Raw genomic sequence first — 18513 nt, forward strand, 5'->3', positions numbered from 1 at the left:
GGAGCCGTCACTCCTACTGACTTCTTAGGGTTGTGTTGGGCAGGAATTGTGTTTATTATACCTCATTCCTCTCCCCATCTTACTCCATGTTTATTCATCTTTTTTCAGAAGGCATTACTTTTATCCACTTGCACTTTCAGACCTATTTTTTTTTTCAGAGCTATTATTTTTTAAAGCCTCCAAAATACAAGTTAGATACAACTATTCCAGTGCAGCTTTGGATGTTGTTTTCACCTTCATATACTATTTTCCCTTATGAAACAAAACAAAAAACATACAAAACCATTTGAGGGTAGGTCATTTCCTAGATAGCAATGATTTCCATTTCTGTTAATAAGTTATTTGGAATGAACAGCTTACTTTGTTAAGTAGATTGATCCAGTTATGCAAATTAAGATGCGTAACTTACAGTAATACTCAAGGTCACTTTGTTATTTTCTAAGAGAGATGTTTTAAAAAGTCAGCCATCAGGTAAGCACGCTGCTCCCCTTAGATGCTATTTATTAATACAATTATTGTATTTGGTTTCAAATATGAACAAAGAAATGTTTGTTTCTATTATTTTTATTTCTATTGTTTTACTATTTAATTTCTCCTTAAATACCTCAGTTGTTACTGTGAAGGGCTGAAGATATAGATCTTCACAACACATATCTCATCTAATCCCCTTTGTAAAAATGTAACAAGGTCATTTTACATTTTTAAACCACTTCTGCAAAGTGGTTTAAAAATGCAAAGTGAGCTTAAATGCTACTCTTAACTCTTCCTAACTCTTCTACTGGGAAATCCTAGAAAACTGAACTAATGAAATGCAACTTATACTCTTTAAATTCTAATTATAACTGTCACGTTAAATTGAAGGTGAGACCAAAACTGCTGTACCTGTTAAATGAGTCAAGCGATGTACTGGATCATACGTGTTATTTAATGTGCAAGTGTAAAAGTCAAGTTCCCGGCAGAAATCGAAGTGCCTCCATTCTGTCTTCTGGGAATGTATAAATTAACCATTCTCCCCCAAGCGGTCCTCCTCCCTTCCTCCCTCCGCCCTATTTTAAATGTAGATAGGGCGTCTCAAGTCTTTTGAATTTGAAGGGCTGCTATCTCGGCCCCATTCTTTTCATCATCCTGTTTTGAATGACACTGAGCACGTATAGATTCTTTTATAAAAGCACCCCCTGGATGCAGAGCTCGGTTCTCCCGGAGGCTTGCTAATTTTGCATAGCAATTAGTACTGACTTCTCAAAATGGGCTATCCAAATGCAGCCTCCAGAATGTTCCACGTAGTTCCTCAAAGGTCTTAGATAACCGTGCGCCTTTTGATTTCAAACCCGAAGGGAAAGAACTTGCATAATTACTAAATTCCCAATTGGAGTGGCCCGGAGGAGGACACGGTAATCCAAAACTCTACGTTAATTCAAACCCTCCCCGCAACTGGGCAGCAAGGAGCCAGCATATGCCTTCTTTTAAAATCTATTCTACCTATTCACTGACCGCGCAGGGCTGGGCCACATGGCTCTCTCTTGCAGCCAGTCAGCTGTGAGCAGCAGATGGGATCATTTGCATTTTTCTTTTTATATTTACTCCGACCGGCAAATTAAAGGATTTATAAAAAAATCTACATTCTCATTGTTTGCCTAAAATACAAATGTGGTTTAACTGTTGGATTGGGCTTCCCTGACCTTCACACGCCACACCCCTTCAAGTCCCTGAGACTTAAGAAAATACCCGAGGGGTAGGTTTCGTATTTATCAACTTGCAATCTACAGTCCGCGAGTTAGGAGTAGAAAGAATCAGCCTTTATTGAATTGGTGACTCGTGTTTTTCTATTTTCGGCGCTCGGCGCAGATATCCCGTGGGTTTGTCTGTGGCATGTGGGTCTGCGAGCGCGCGCACTTCTGAATCTCTTGCTCTGTAGCCTCAAACCTCAAAACTTCGCGTTACAAGTAGAAGGCTGATTTTCAGCTCAGGCTTACAACAGAGGGCGGCCACCCTGGCGGGGGAGTGGCCAGAGCCAGCGTTTCCCAGCGCCGGGGTCGCTCTCCCGCGCCCCGCCAGACTCCATGCCGTCTTCGCGGGGCCCCGGGGGCCCACTCGGGTCCCCGCGCCCCAAGGTCTTTGTGCGGATCGCGGCGCGGGACAACCCGCCCGGGGCGCCAGGGCCACGACCGGGACGCCAAAAACTGGGGAGAGACGCGGGCGCGAGGGGAGGAGACGACCCGCAACAGTCGCCGTCCCGCCGAGGAAAAAAAAAAAAAGTAGAAAAAGAGGCTTTTCAGGTCAAACTCCTTGGGTCTGAGCAACCACGTTTTACAGCAATGACTCGCGGGGGGAGAACACACGGTGTGCAGGGGACTTTGTTAGGCAGCGCTGCCCGGGCGCGCCGTGGGTTTCGCGGCCGCCGGCGCGGGCCCACGTGGAGCGGCACGGCGCTGGACGAAAGCGCAGGGCCGCCCGGGCCCCCGGAGTGCGCGCCCCAGCTCCCCGCCGCGGCCGTTCACGCCCGAGCGCCGCCGCCGGTCCCGCGTGTGCCCCGCTGAGGGGGAGGGGCGGGCCAGGGGTGGGGGCGGAGGGGTTGTGGTTCCACTGCAGCGGGGGCTCCTGTGTCCTTGTGCGGAAATGACACACGGAGTCCCGTCACGTCACGCGAGAGCGCAGCGCACGGACACACACAAAGAGAGGGGAAAATACACGGCGCCCTCCCGCCGCCCCCAGCAACTCCCCGGGCCGCCCCGGCCAGGCCCTCCGCGCGCGGCCCCCACTCCCCGGCCCCGCGCTCCCCCCACCTCCCCACGTGGCGCCCAAACTCGGCGCGGGCCCGCTCTGCAAAGTACAGAACTCGCGTCCCAGGTAAGTGCGGGGCGGATCAAGCCGGCCGCGCGGTGGCGGCTCCGGGGCAGACGGACGGGCGAGTGGCTGCAACATCCATGCCGGGGTGGGGGCGGGAGCAGGGGAGGGGACGCGAAGGGGGGCTGCCCTGAGCGCGCCCGCCGGGAGGAGCGCCCACCCCCGCGCAGGGCCGAGCCGCCGGAGCTGGCGCCCTGCGCCCACGGGCTCGCCGCGCCCATTGTGCCGCGCGCCCCTTTGTGCCGGCTCGGAACGCGGCGACTCCATGGCGTTCCGGGGAGCACGCGCGCCGCGCGGGGGCGGGGGGGGACGCGGAGTGGAACGGTCCGCGCCGCCGCCGTCGCCCGCCCCACTCGCGCCGTGCGCGGGCCCCGCACCCCCGTCTGGCGCTGCGATGGAGCGGCCGGGGCCGCCGGAAGGCTCGGCGGAGCCCGCGGTGGGCTCGGCGCTCGCGCTCGGCCCGGCTGCGGCGGGGCACGGCTCGGCGTGTAGAAGGGGGTGTCAGAGCAGGAGCAGGGGGCGGGGATTGGAGGGAGATGCCGAGTGGGGAGCTGGAGGCCGGAGGAGCCCCCGTTCGGAGGGACGCTGCCTCCGGAGTCTGCAAATGGAGCTAGGCAGGCCGGCGGCGGTGGCGGCCACCGGGAGCGGACTGGGACGGGCCCCGCCGCCAGGGGGCGCAGCGCTCCCTCCCCGGCTGTCCACGGCGCGGCTCGCGGTTCCCGCTGCCCGGGAGCTGGAGGCGGGCCCGGCGCCCTGGGTGTGCACCCGGCCTGGCGCGAGGCCTTCCCGGCCAGGCGCGGAGCTGGAGCCCAGGGCGCTTGCCGCGCCTCGTGACCGCCCGCCCCCTTTCCCTCTTTATTGTAAACGTGAATTCCCACGCAGACTTTGCCCTTGCCTTATCGGTGAGCGTGCTGCAACGCTTGTGAGGGCCTTGTGTGCCGCGGTGGAGTTTTTTACAAGGTGTTTTTACAGGGGTGAGAGTTTGATTGCTCAGGTGGTCCGGCTGGGAGAGTTGTACACGCAAAGGCTAACCCGACTAGGGAGCACGGGATAGGGCTAATAAGCACCTCAGAGTTGGTAATGTTCAACTTATTAAAGTGACTTTTGAATGTTTACCGTGCCAGAAAGCTGTGGCTGCAGGAAACTGAGGCAAGGAAGTGAGCTCTCTGGCTTGCTGGGTGTATGATAGAGAGATGGAAAAGATTCTTTTGTTAAACCGCACTCCCAGCCCCGTCGGCTTTTGTTCTGTTTCATCATTCGTCCCTAGTTCATGGTTTCCTATCACCGTACAGGACCCTGTCAGCTTCTCTCACCCTCACTGCGGACATTTGTGCATTTCTTGTATCTTCACAGTTTTAGATCTCCAGCCACTAACCTAGTGTCTGATAACTTAGTAGGTGCTCAATAAATATTGGCTAAATGAATGGAGGGCCTCTTGGATTTCAGAAGAAAGGTGGGGTTAGTGCAGCCTGTTCCTACTACTAGTGGGCTCGCCGGTGTATGCGTGGCCCTTGAAATGAAATTCACGGTTAAAACCCAGAGCTTTTAATAGCTCTCACATAAAAGCTCCGCCACTGAATATGGGTTTTACTGGAGACACCCATCCCTTTGATGAAGTAATTTAACAGAAAAGTTTTATGTCCTTCCCTTCCCCCCCCACACACATAGCAGTAGTTCCAGCGGAGAGAGACCGGTTAGAACCTAGTAGACAAGGTAATCATCCCAGTAGCCTCTTAAAGGGTACCACATTGCCACATTTATTAATACTATCCCTTTTGGTCACTTCTAGGTTCCTAAACATCCTTTACATGAGCAGAGGAATTGCAGAATGTATAATAATTAGGAAGAGAAAAATTAGAATCAACCCTGACAGATTTGCTTAGGTGAAAATTTAATCTCCTGCAGAATGTCCCACCTGCCACTTTTTAGAGCTGACTAAAAAGCCCCTGAAGCAGTGAGGAAGGAAACAAGAAGCTTTTATGAATTGAATTGACACCATGATGAAAAATCTGGGGATGTGTCTTTTAAATACCTCAAAATTGTATAATGTAGAAACGCATGAAGGTTGCTAGCCAACCAGCAAAAATAACTTGGTGTTAGTGTATGGGAGGTTGGGGTGTAGCATTTTTTTCCTGGCACCTACTCGTGATGATAGGTGGTGAAGTATGGTTGCTACCGTTATTATTCATTGTGCCCCTTATTGGCTAAAGTACGTTTGGGGGAATTATTTGTAGAATTAATCTTCTGGTAGATGGAACTTTTCTGCATCCTCCCCCTTGATGGTGGTTACAGGGATGTATAAATGTGTTATCTTTCATGGAACTGTGCACCCCTCCCCCCAGAGAGTAAATCAGTTAATTTTTTTTTAAATAAAATTTAAAGTCACAACAAACATGGCCCCCAAATGGGGTATTTTATGTGCTTTGTGAGCATCGCTTTGCTCTTGCTGTTTCTTATCCCCCCCAGATTGGACAGTTGTTCTTGTCCCCCTTCTGATGCTCCAGTACTTCTTGCAACATTATTTCAGCTTCCAGCTCTTGTGGTTCTGAAACTAGCTGCTACACCTGACCCCAACATGCCATGCTAAGAGTGCTCGGTGCTGGTGTCAGGACTTCCGTGTGTCAAACGGGAGAGGTGCTATTTCACTGGGAGTGGTAGTTAATGCGTGGCATGTTAGTCACTGATCAGACCTTTTACAAACGACTGTTTTATTTATTTATTTTTAAAGATTTTATTTATTTGACAGAGTGAGACACAGCAAGAGAGAGAACACAAGCAGGGGGAGTGGGAGAGGGAGAAGCAGGCTTCCCGCTGAGCAGGGAGCCCGATGCGGGGCTCGATCCCAGGACCCTGGAATCATGACCCGAGGGGCACCTGGGTGGCTCAGTTGGTTGGGCGACTGCCTTTGGCTCCGGTGACCCGGGCGCCCCATAGACGACTGTTTTAGAGCCGACTGTTCTCAGCAGCTCACCTGGTAACATGCCCACCCCTCATATTGAATCCAACTTGAAACACATGTATTTAAAATCAACCCTTTCAGTTTTTTGTTCTCTACCAATGGCCCGCTCTCTTCTCTCATTTTCAGTTATTAGTGGCCAGTGAAACACAGTTGCATCAGTACCTGTAAGGGCATTGCTTGCTCAATTTGAATAAATTACCTATTGGGTTTTTTTTTTTAAGATTTTATTTATTTATTTGTGAGAGAGAGAGAGACAGAGGCAGGCAGAGGGAAAAGCAGGCTCCCTGCTGAGCAAGGAGCCCGATGCAGGACTCAATCCCAGGACCCTGGGATCATGACCTGAGCCAAAGGCAGATGCTTAACCAACTGAGCCACCCAGGCGTCCTGGGCTTCTATTTTTTTTTTTAATTTTTATTTATAAAAGTAATCTCCATACCCAGTGTGGGGCTCAAGCTCACAACCCCCCCGAGATCGAGAGTCGCATGCTCTTCCGACTGAGCCAGCCAGGAGCCCCTGGTCTTTCTTGTGTGCTGGGGGTTATTGGTTTGAGCATGGAGCTAGTGAATGGAAGGACGGAGGCTTGGGGGTGGGGGCTATGTACACCAGACTATGCCCCAACTCAAATTAGCTCATGTGGTCACAAGACAACGCACTCCGAAAAAGTGAGAAGTACAGAGGAAACTCAGCTTGTACCTCCTAGGAAAATTAGTCACCACTGTACAGTCAGTCACATGGCTGAGTGCTGGGGTGTGCTGGCCCTGTTTTCCTGCTTGAGCCCCAGCTTCTGGGTGCCAAGGTTAAAGTTACAAGTCTGGCTCCTCTCACTATTGATGTCTTTGGAAGGTAGTCCCTCTTGGCCTCATGGAGGCTTTGAGAGTAATGGCTTAGCCGAGGAGGACATCACAGTCACATTCGGACAAGACAGTGTCTGAGGGTAAGACACCAGCTCGCAGGCAGGCAGGGTGGAGGTCGGACTTCTCGGCCCGCTGGAAGATGTGGCTGTACTTGAGTAAGGAAAGCAGCAACAATTAAAGCTTTAGAAAACTGGGGGGAAAATTGCCCTGGTTTTTGTGAGGACTGCTATTTTTCAAACTGCATTTGCAGATGTGTCTAAAAATAAAAACAAATTGCAAACATGTCCTGCAAGTCCCAGGGGCAGGATGCCACTGCCAAGAGGGCCGGGTTCCGAGAGCCCCAGGACTCCCAGCTGGTCTTGTAAACGCAGAGCCCCGAGCCCCGCAAGAGCAGATGGCATGGGAACATTCTTTCTGTCCTTAGGGAGAGCATTTTATTGGATTTCACCCCCTTCCAGTTTGTTTCGTCGTTTTCATTTAAAAAAAAGTTATTAAACTTTTAAAAGCTTTAAGTCATATTATTTAATTTTGCAGTTTTAAGAAATATCTATTATTAAAATGACTTTGAAAATCTTTTTTTTAAAAAAACTTTATAATGGATAACACTTACTTTTTTTTTTCCCCCCAAAGATCCCACTTATCTATTTGACAGAGAGTGTACATGAGCAGGGGGAGTGGGAGAGGGAGAAGCAGACTCCTGGCCGAGCAAGGAGCCCGTTGCAGGGCTTGATCCCAGGACTCTGGGATCACGACCGGAGCCGAAGGCAGATGCTTAACCAACTGAGCCACCCAGGTGTGCCTGGATAACATTTACTAGGTGCTTTGTGCAGTCACTTTCTCCTTTGTAATGTTCGCAGAAATTCTTGAGGTAGGCTAGTATGTTCAGTTCCGTTTTACAGAGGAACCAAGGGTAGGGAAACCACTTGCCTTGTGTTAATAAGCTGAACAGTAGGCAGGGCCACGGTTTTAACCCGATTTTTTTTTAAAGGTTTTATTTATTTATTTGTCAGAGAGAGACAGAGAGTAAGCACAAGCAGGGGGAGCGGCAGGCAGAGGGAGAAGCAGGCTCCCCACTGAGCAAGGAGCCCAACGCGGGATTCGATCCTAGGACCCTGGGATCATGACCTGAGCCGAAGGCAGCCGCTTAACTGGCTGAGCCATCCAGGCATCCCTTAACCCAGTTTTTTCTTACCCTCAAGTTCAGTAGGGAATTCCATTTTCTTGGAGATCAGAGATCAGCTGCACTCGTCCCTACTCTGGTGGTCTGAGGGCCCCATCGCCAGGTGACTTGCTCTGCATCAGAGCCCAGCCTACAAATGGGCGCTCAGTGGGAAGGGAGAAAGCAGAGCGTGGGGTGGTCATGCCCCATTCATTGGGCTCTTGGAAGGCTGGAATGAGGCCCCGGAGTCCACCTGGGTCCCTTTCGCTCTTTTTGCTCTCTGTAAGACCCCCCACCCCAAGGGAGGCACAGACTGCTGCCCTCCCTGGTTCTCTGCCTGCCAAGTAAGAGGGCTCTTGCGAGGACCGCGTGGGTTAACATGTACAACAGACGGCGAGCCGGGCCTCCGGAATGTGAGCTGGTATCCTCCTTTTCTATGCTTAATGTTTAAAGTCGATATGACAGAGTGGTATCACAAAGTCAGATCAGTCATGACAGTTGTGAAAAGGCTGGGGTGAGTTTTTGTTAGGTCTTTAACTTTTGAAATCCTGAGTATGTTTTATTAATAACACCTTTAAAACGGTCCGAGTGTATTTTCCCTGCTTTACCCTTTGCATGTGGCAGCTCACACAGCCACCAGCTCCCTGGTCTCAGGTTTCAAACACAGTGCTTTTCTGGGGCTCCGGTTCCCCAGCAGCTCTTCCTGTGCTGAGAGTTTGCCTCACTTTGCATCTGCAAACGTGACTTGGGAGGTGGAGAGGATCTGCCCCCACCCTCCGCCCAGTGGCCTGAGGTCAGGGCTGCTGGGCCCCATCTTCCTGGACTGCACCTCAGCCCAGTGGCCGGTGCTAAGTTCAGTGGACATTTCCGATTTAGTGGGCCAGAATCCTGAGTCAGCCAGCTGGGATTTGAACCTCGAGGTTTCAGGAAGCCCAAGTACTTCCCATTTCTGGGCCTGCTGCTGGGCCTCTGTGAGTCCTGGCCAGCCACAAGCCCCTGGCACCTTGGATTAGCTTCACACTGCTCTCACCAAGAGGCCTGGTCTAGCTGCTTTCATGAGTGCAGGTTCTCTGGAAAGAACTTGATGGAGAGGACCCCTGGCCACTCCTAGCCCTCTCTGAGCAGCACTGGAGAACGTTGTGCCTTGGACACCTGTGGGACACTTAGGGAAGTGACCCAAGACCCTGCGAAGGCGGTGGGCTTTGGCAAGGAGTCACCACACCTAGGTGACCCCTGCTCTCCTTACTGTGGTCTTGTGTTCAGCTCTCAACAAGAATTCTCCACATCAGGTTCTATGTGACTCCTTATTACCCACTCAAACCAGTCACCTCACCACACCTTCCTTTTTCTGTAGTTCAGGCACTCCTCAGTTCTGCAGACCTCCTGACCTTCCCTCTCCCCAATACCTCCTGCTGCTTAAACCAGGAGCCAGGTCTCTCAGAGCAGGCCTCTGCTTGCCCAGTTTGGGCCAGTTTTGAGAAGTCAGGGAAGGAGGGCCCCAGAGGCAGGTCAGAACGTCTCCTAGACACTGTAAGAGAACCCTGAAGAAAGGACCACATTTAACAGTGGTCATACAGGGTACAGAGACCCGGAAAGCGAGGCCTCTGCCCTGGTGAGTTGCTAAGCTTCCGGCCAGCCGCAAGCCTTCCGGTGACCTGGCCTTCCAACCCTGATCCAGAAGACTTGCTCTCATTTTCTGGTTTTGTTTTGTTTTTTTCCTCCCATGAAATTTACCTTATTTTGAAAATCCTTCAAGTATCAGGCAAATGCACTGATAGAGCCTATAATGTACCCACCAGGAAATGACATTTCCTTATGGTTCAAAACCAATCTCTTCACCTTCTTAGTCATACCCAGGTTGATGAGCTGAGACTTTTTCCTGATCTCTCCCCCCACACTGAGGAGCATTTTCCACCTTCAGAGGCAATAATTCAGAGATAGTTAGGAAATGAAAGGCCTTTCCTAGTTTGTCAGTTGTTATATTGTTTCTTAGATTATCGATATTTTAAATATTTAAAAGTTGAATGATTTGATTTTACGTAATTAGCATGTTGCTGTTTGTGGGCCTGAGTGAGAATATGGCCTGGCTCTATTCTATATTCATATTGTAATACTTTTTATTTTTCATTTTTAAAAATTTCTTTTTCATTTTCAAAGAATTGCATGCCCACTGTAGAGTATTTGGAAAGTAGAAGGAAATATTAAGAAAAAAAAATCCATAATCTCCTAATTGGATGTAATTAACATTTTGGCATATTTCCTTCTAGCTGTGTTATGGCATTTTTTAATTATGCAGTTGACATATCCCCAGCGAACTTTGAAGTAGGTTATTATTGACTGGGTAGCCCTGTAATGAACAATTGATTTTGAATCTTTACACATAATTTAATGCTCGGCTCTTTCTGTCAATAGAGGTTTTCGTATTCATGTGTTGAGAAAATGTGTCGAAGTTGACTTCCTAACTGTATAATGGAAATAACGATAGTGATCAAGGTGGATCTCAATGCAGGTCACATGTAGTTTGTTGTGTCTCCTACTTCCTCCACAGATTTTTGTGGAATTGATCAATAAGTAATAACAGCGAACGGCTATAGAGGGCTTCTGCACCAGGATTTCCGCCCTCGGTCCGATACTCAATTCCTGCCTGCGCTTAGCCTGAGAACCTCTGCCCTCTGCCCAATGTGATACTGCATATCATAACTTTCAAGTGTGTGAGGCTCCGTAAGTGACAGAAAGATTTGGTTATAGGTCCTTATAAGCTGAAAATGATGAGGAAGATCAAGATTTGCCCATCTGAACATTGACAGTTATGTTCAAAGTAGATTTTTCCCCCCCAGAATTTGCTTTAGTGTTATTTCTTCCCCCCAAAGAAAAAAGTCTGATAAGTATATGCTAGAGCTTAAAATTATTTGTATCCAGGTCACAAAATTGTAAGCATTGGTGGTCTTCTGCACAGCTGTGGCAGGCCGCCCGTGTTTACTAGATTTGAGTTATGGTTGTTATAGAAACCCTAATGTAATATCTCCTAACCTTGGGGTTCTGAGTGCTCTTTCCTTCCTGTTACTTTTATCTTATGCTGTTTACCCGTCCTCCCCCCTGACAGAGGTTCCCAGAGTTCCATCTTCTCCATTCTCCAGGCCCTCCATCTCTGCTCGTATTGGTTGTGATCAATCCTTGTAAATCAGCTGTCCGGGTGGTCACCCCCTGCACAGAGGATGGTCCCCACACTGGCACCAACAACTCCCCGTGCACAGTCGGGGATGTGGTCACCAAAGCACTGGGCAGGGAGGCTTCAGCATGTTCCCAGCCTTTCCGAGCCTTGGATCCCATACCTATAAAATGAGATCATCTCTGAGGTCCCTTTTGTCTCTAAAACTGTGCCTCAGTTTCCTAATGTATGAAAGGAGACGTTGTAACAAGAGTCTCTACCTCATAGGATTGTTAGGGAAGTTAGTTTACTGTGAAACTCCTTCTACATAGTATAAGCTATTGTTTCTGTTGATTCTCCACTGAGGGTGCAAAGCATGGGGCAGTGAGGTGAGGAGTCAGAAGGGAATGGCACAGCAGCGTTTCTGCCCTCCATGACCTTCCCTCCAGGGCTGGGTCGGCCTGTTGGACTCCTCGGCTGGCGCCCTCAGCACCGCCTGTAGACAGGGGACTCCTTCCCCGACGGAGGCGCGTTACCATGACCCTGACTGTCTCCTCCCACAGAAACTACTCACTCTGGAGCCTTGCCTCCCAATCTGCTTGGGTGGGGGGAGGGAATGCAAACTAAAAAAAGAAGTGAGAGAGAAGTTTCCATGATCTATTAAGTGAATAAACAAGGAACAGGATCTTAAACCTTCCAGTATCAGCATCTCTTTGTATGCTTAAAAATTAACAAAGATCCCAAAGAGTCTTTGCTTATATGGTTATATCTGTCAATATTTACTGTGTTAGAAATTAAAATGGAGGGGCACCTGGGTGGCTCAGTTGGTTGAGCGTCCGGGTCATGGTTTCAGCTCAGGTCATGATCTCAGGGTTGTGGAATTGAGCCCCACGTCGGGCTCCATGCTTAGTGGGGAGGCTGCTTAGGATTCTCTCTCCCCCTGTGTCTCCCCTCTGCTTGCATGCTTTCTCTCTCTAAATAAATGAATAAAAATCTTTAAAAAAAATTTTAAAGAGAAATTAAAATGGAAAAGTGTTTAAATATTTTTTAATTTATTCAAAAACAACCATAATAAATCAATTACAAGGTAATGTCAGTAATATTTTAATGAACGGTAACTATTCTCCCACCCCAAAAAAATCTTAGTGAAAAGATTGATATTGTTCACATTTTTTTTTTTAAGATTTTATTTTTAAGTAATCTCTACACCCAGTGTGGGGCTCGAACTCATGACCCTGAGCTCAGGAGTCGCAGGCTCTGCCAACTGAGCCAGCCAGGTGCCCCCATGTTGTTTACATTCTCGCATCTTTCTTTAATATCTGACTTAATAGAAGGCGGCCGAATTTTCCTATCTGCCTCTGTAGTCAATCTTTTGCAAAATAACACCTCATGTAGCCTCTGGAAAGCTCTCCTACACGTATCTGTGAGAGAAAAGGGGCAATGCTTCTCCCTCACCCTCTGCTTGCCTCTCTGCCTACTTGTGCTCTCCCTCTCTCTGTCAAATAAATGAATAAAATCTTTAAACAAACAAACAAAAAAGGGCCAATAATATCTCGGTGTTATAAAAATAGTTTTCATCTCATGGAACCCTTGAAAGGTCTTGAACATACTCGTAAATTGGCTCCCTAAAAAGAAAAGGGAAAAAAAAAACTGTTTTTAAAAATGTCCATTTCCGTGGTGTAAATACCCCCGCTGTGGCCAGTTGCGAGCTGCCAACTGGACTCCTCTGAAGTGGGGCTGGGGAGAGGCACAGTCTGTGCCCGCCGGCCCAAGCCAGCTCTGGCGACCACGGCACACAGGTCACACTCTGTGAGCCGCTGACCCCGAACATCTGTGGAAGCATGTCCCAGGAAACTGACCTTGTTGCCTCTCAGAGAGGGACTGGGGATGGGGGGACGGTGGACTTTTTTTAGTGAGACACAGCGAGAGAGGGAACACAAGCAGGGGGAGTGGCAGAGGGAGAAGCAGGCTCCCTGCAGAGCAGGGAGCCCGATGGGCTCGATCCCAGGACCCTGAGATCATGACCTGAGCCGAAGGCAGATGCTTAACGACTGAGCCACCCTGGCGGCCAACAGTGGACTTTTGAACCAAATATCCTTTTATACTTTTTGAATTTTGTTTCTTGTGCTTGTATTATCTAGTCAAAAAAGGAAAAAAAAAAAGACTAAGCATCTTCCCTTCTTAAAATGAACTCCAAAAATAGACACCTATAATTTGTAAATCTTTTCAACGTTTCCATTTCTTTGTGGCATCTCTGAGAATTGATTCTCAGCCCCCATGAATGGTTCTCACTTGTCTGCCTCCCCGTTGCCCCTCCTCACAGACCTTCCCGCCATAGGCGGGAGCTTGCTGCTACTCAGGCATCAAATTCAGCACATTTCGACAGGAGGCGCGGACCTAGCCCTGCCAGTTACTGTATTTATGTAGCCAATTTAAGCAACTTAGCCTTTGTAATTTGATATTTGAGTGGCTGAAGCATCTTGTAATTTCTAAACGTTTGGGATTACCCTCCCTTTTGTGCTTTTTTGTAAATGGAAGGTTTTTCTGATGACATTTTAATCTTCCCCCACCCATGTGCCCTGCATGGAAAATTGAACACTGTCCATCTTGCTCCGTGCAGAAGGATAGAGACTATTAGGCATTTTAATAAAATTATGTGTACTCTTAGGAGCTCTGCAACATTTAAACCTTTCTGTACCAATGACAGTCACTTAGCCTGAGGCTTCCTAGGCTGTTTGGCTGGGAGAAAAAAAAAACAAAAACCTGAGCCTTTTCAGTTATTAAATTAACCCCTGGAAATTGGTCCAGTTTGAGAATTCCCCTCCAAGAGGTCATGGATGTCTTAGAACTTGGTATTTTCGTTAGAGGCAGCAGCAGGCTACATGGGTCTCGTTGACACTTGCCCCCTTCATTTGTTTATTTTTTTTATTTTTTTATTTTTTAAGATTTTATTTATTTATTCATGAGAGACAGAGAAGCAGAGGGAGAAGCAGGCTCCCCACTGAGCAGGGAGCCCGATGCGGGACCCGATCCCAGGACCCGATCCCAGGACCCTGGGATCATGACCTGAGCCGAAGGCAGACGCTCAACCATCTGAGCCACCCAGGCGCCCCCCCTTCATTTGTTTATTAAGTTCCTTTGGGCTTGGCCAGGGGTTTCTGGGGGACATGGAACAGTCACCCCCTGGGGAGAGAGCTGATTCTCAGGGACATGTGGATGCATAGTGAGACTGTCTCACAATTTGCGAGACACGGTGAGAGAAAGAAGAGGATTTTGAGAAGGAGAGAATGTTAAGATGAGAACGTCCGGCAGGCAGAGGAGCTTGTAATCCTAGCAAGCCCTGGGGGCGGGAGCTGCGGTGGTTGGTAACTCCTGCATAACCTGTAGTTACGTGAGAAACGGAATTTCTGCGGCATGCTCGGCATCCGGGCGCTCGGTGTCCACCCAGGATGAGCAGCCTTGTGACTGTCCTCTGGGCAGATGGCCAGGAAGTGGAGGTAGCAACGTGATGCCCCTCTCCTTTCTACTGCTGTGCGGGCACCATGTCAGCGTGGGGGATGCTGGGAAGTGACCCACACATCCCTCCTGTAGAATCTCTTCTGTACGGCGGAGTGGAGTCTGGAAGCATGGAATAGACTGATTTTCCAGGTAGCTACATGCAAACGGAGGGAGATTGGATGTTCCAGCTGCTGTTGGACAGAGGGACCCAAGGTTGGAAACTGGCCCCTGTGTTCATAAGGATTCTGTCACTTCTGCTCCAGGTGGCTGACTGGAGATACACATAGACTTGTTTTGAATCCTAGTTCTGCCACTTAGCAGCTTGGTGACCCTGTGCAAGTTACCTGCCCTGTGTTCCCTTCCCAGCCCCCGCCCCTTTTCCATATTTAAATATTGTGTTTCCAGAATCAAAATGATATAAAAATAATTTTTTCTGTCTTCATTGGGGTATTGTTGACAAATAAGAATTGCCTAAGGTGTCTGCCCTTGGTTTCTTTATTGGTAAAATTGGGATTAAAATAGCTTGGGGCAAGGTGGAAGCGTTCGTGAGGAGGCTCACGGTTTGTGGGCTGCTGGTGTTACTGAGGACCTTCCCTCCTGTCCCCACCGCACAATCAGGTGCCGTTGTGGGTTCTTCAGGCTTTGCCAATGGGAAATTCCCCAGCTTCCCAAGGAGCGGGACTGCTTTGCTGGCTGGGAGGGAAGGGGCCTGCTGTGCTGTGGTCTGGGTCACTTCTGTGCTAATCGAGCGTCTGTCACTGGTCGAAGGTGACGCTGGTTCCAAAGCAGATGCCCTCTGGGTGTCTCGAATGCCCAGGAAGCGGGCCCCTGGGAGCCTTCCCAGCTCCCCTTCTGGCTTTCTGCCCACCCACAGGAGGCTCAGGTGTGTGCTCTTCCTACGCCATTTTCTGACACAGGATGATCAGAATCCAGGCGCTTGCGTTGCCTGCTCTAGCATCAACATGGTGTGGATTGGAAAATACCCTTCCTGCCTCTCAAGCCCCGGTCGCGGCAAGCATACGCCCAGCACTGGGCCGTGGGCCCCACCAGTCAGCCCCAGTCCCAGCCCGTCTGAGTGCCGCCTCCTCAGCTCCATGCTGCTCGCTGGGAAAATACAGTTGGGCAGATAAAATATTAGATAACCGTGCTGGCCTTGCTCAGCACTGTGGTTCTGTCTGCTGTGTTTTTTCACCCACACCTGTTTTCTTCCAGGATTTGCTTGTCTTTTTTTTTTTAATTTTTTTTATTTTTTAAAGATTTTATTTATTCATGAGAGACAGAGAGAGAGAGAGAGAGGCACAGGGAGAAGCAGGCTCCCAAGGAGCAGGGAGCCCGGTGTGGGACTTGATCCCAGGACCCTGGGATCATGACCTGAGCTGAAGGCAGATGCTCAACCATCTGAGCCACCCAGGCGCCCTTGTCTTTGTAATGCTCTCTTCTTAGCCAAGCCTTTGTGGTTTTTCTTTCACCTTGACCCTTTCTTTCCCCGAATAAGCCATCCACCTTCTTCCTCTCCACCACTTCTCCCCAGAGTCATTCGTTTTGTACGCTGAACCCTCTCTGACGAGCCTCAGTCCGTCCTGCCCGCCTGTTTGCTGCTTCTCACCTCTGCTCTTGATTTCAGGGAGTGGTGTCTGTGGCCGTGGGGCAGGTTTCCCAGGGCCTTGGCAGGCAGGCGAGGCCTGTAGTGCATTTTCTCATGAAGCCCCCTGCCTGGGCTTGAACTTCTCCCTGGCAGTGGCCACCCTGCTGTCTGCAGACTACTGTTCGCCTACCTGCCCGAGCTCCCCCATCGCTACCCTCAGCCCCTCGGGGGATGATGTCAAAAGTGGGGTTGTTTCCTTGGAAAACAATGGAAATTGTATTTTCTAAAAAATCACTGTTGGTAAAATAGCTCTTGGGCCCTTGAATTTGACTTATTATCTTCCCTCAGTACCATCTTGTGTGTTATGTTTTTCAGGTAGCAGATAGTTTGGTAAGTAGGAATTGTTTTCAATGTAATTGCAATTTCAAATAAATCTTAAATTTTCTCTGAAAATTAGTAATACAGAGATGGAAAGAACTGTGCCTGTCATAAAGTTACTGTGGCATTCTGAGGATAGCACATCACATCATAAGCACTATATATGTGTTGCTATTATTAGTGAATTTTGAAGTTGTTATTGTGTGCATAGATTACCTAGACTTACTCCCTCTTTCTTGCACCCCCTCTCCCCCGAAATTCATCCATCTAAGACAGAGAACCACACACCGTTCTGTGGCTATTTGGTGAATAGTTTATTGGACTTTGTAGATAGCATCGCTCTTCCTCCTAGAAATTTCTTAAAAGATACTTCTTGGTCTTGCTCTCCTCAGATGCTTAACCAGAATGGGAACTCAGTATTTGTAGGCAGCCTAATCAGTTGTGGGAACCACAACTCAATATCAACAGTACATGCTGTCAGTGTCTTCTTTTCCAGTGTTACTACCTCTTTTACACCTTACGCTATTTATGAATGCTGTTATGTAATTTGGGGAATCTCAAAGATTTAATGCTACTTTTATTTTTTATTTTTATTTTTTTTAAAGATTTTGTTTATTTGACAGAGAGAGACACAGCGAGAGAGGGAACACAAGCGGGGGGAGGGGGAGAGGGAGAAGCAGCCTTCCCGCCGAGCATGGAGCCCAATGCGGGGCTCGATCCCAGGATCCTGGAATCGTGACCTGAGCCGAAGGCAGACGCTTAACGACTGAGCCACCCAGAAGCCCCTTAATGCTACTTTTAATCATGGTGTCTGTTCCATTCTGGTTGGGGCAGTGGGAGTCAGGGGCTAGCTCCTCACCAGACCCTGAAGCCCAGATAGTGCCCCTTACTCTCTTGTGGCCCCCACCTCATTCCCTCATCAGTAAAAAGAAGGGTTTGGACCAGATTCTCTGGAGCTCGAGAACTTTAAAAACCCACATTGTCTCTTCTTGTTGCCTTGGAAGGAAGGGCTAGACCAGCACCATCCAATAAAAATAGAATGTAAGCCACTTAATGTAATTTTAAATTTTCTAGTAGCTACATTAAAAGAAAAGGTGAAATTAATTTTAATAAAGTTTTATTTAGCCCAATGAATCTGACATTATTGTGTCAACATGTAATCAACATAAAAATGATTAGATATTTTACTTTTTTTTTTTTTGCTCTGCTACATCTTTGAAATCCAGTGTGTCCTTACACTTACAGCACATCTTCATTTGGACTAGCCACATTTCCAGTCCTCGGTAGCCATGGGACTAATGGCTGCCATCAGGGGCAGTGTGGGGCTTTCTGGAGCACCTGGAGTCAGTCCTATGACCCGTTCGTGTCCAGAGGAGCCACGGCCTACATCCTCAGTCAGCCTTTTCACTCTGTGGCTGGAATTTAGAAAGCAGGGACTAACAGGAGATCATCTGAACTTGGGTCTTTCGTAAGCCTTGATTTTTCTCAAATAACATTCCCCCCTTGGTCTGAAAGTGACTCAGTTGATGCTTTAAGACGCCTGCCCACGTGGAGTTTTGGAGAAGTGCTCCCAGAGGGTATGCAGAAGGCCTGGCTGCTTCTAGCAACTGCAGACAAAGAAAGGATGCAGTTTTCCATGATGTTAGGGAACAGTATCAGCTTAACCTTCCATTACCCAGAGCCAGGGTTGGGAGGGTAAGGGAATTTCTCATGGGTATGGAAAATTAAGAAATAAATCAAGCAATAAATCAAGACTTTGTCTTTGTCTTTTCATTTAGTGGAATAGAAGATGAACTCAACTGAATTCAGTGAAGATGTAGAAGAAGGTAAAAAAAAAAAAGCTTTTTAAAAAATATTTTTAATTTAGTATTTTTTATTAGGTCATACACTACATGGTTCAAAAATAAAAAGTTAACATAATGAAAAATGAATGCAAAGTCCCCTCCCACCCCTGGTCCCCAGCCCCCTCTGCCCACACACCTGCCAGAGGTGTCTTATGTATCTTCCCAGAGTTACTTTTTTAAAAGTATCATTTCAAAGATAGTATTTGTTTCTTTCTCTCTGTTTCCTGTCTTTCCCCCCAAGAAG

The 18513-nt window shown here is 48.5% G+C and overlaps 1 protein-coding gene across 1 annotated transcript in view; it reads left to right on the forward strand.

Moving 5' to 3' along the window:
• The first annotated feature begins 2709 nt into the window (after positions 1-2709).
• BEND3 (BEN domain containing 3) overlaps positions 2710-18513 on the forward strand; it is a 34556-nt gene continuing 18752 nt past the window's right edge. The window contains exons 1-2 of the mRNA XM_027602446.2: positions 2710-2847; positions 18204-18251. Of these exons, the coding sequence (XP_027458247.1) occupies positions 18215-18251 (37 nt within the window). The 5' untranslated portion in view covers positions 2710-2847; positions 18204-18214. The remainder of the gene's footprint in view (positions 2848-18203; positions 18252-18513) is intronic.

This window comes from Zalophus californianus, chromosome 7, assembly GCF_009762305.2.
Source record: "Zalophus californianus isolate mZalCal1 chromosome 7, mZalCal1.pri.v2, whole genome shotgun sequence".
NCBI classification, from domain to species: domain Eukaryota; kingdom Metazoa; phylum Chordata; class Mammalia; order Carnivora; family Otariidae; genus Zalophus; species Zalophus californianus.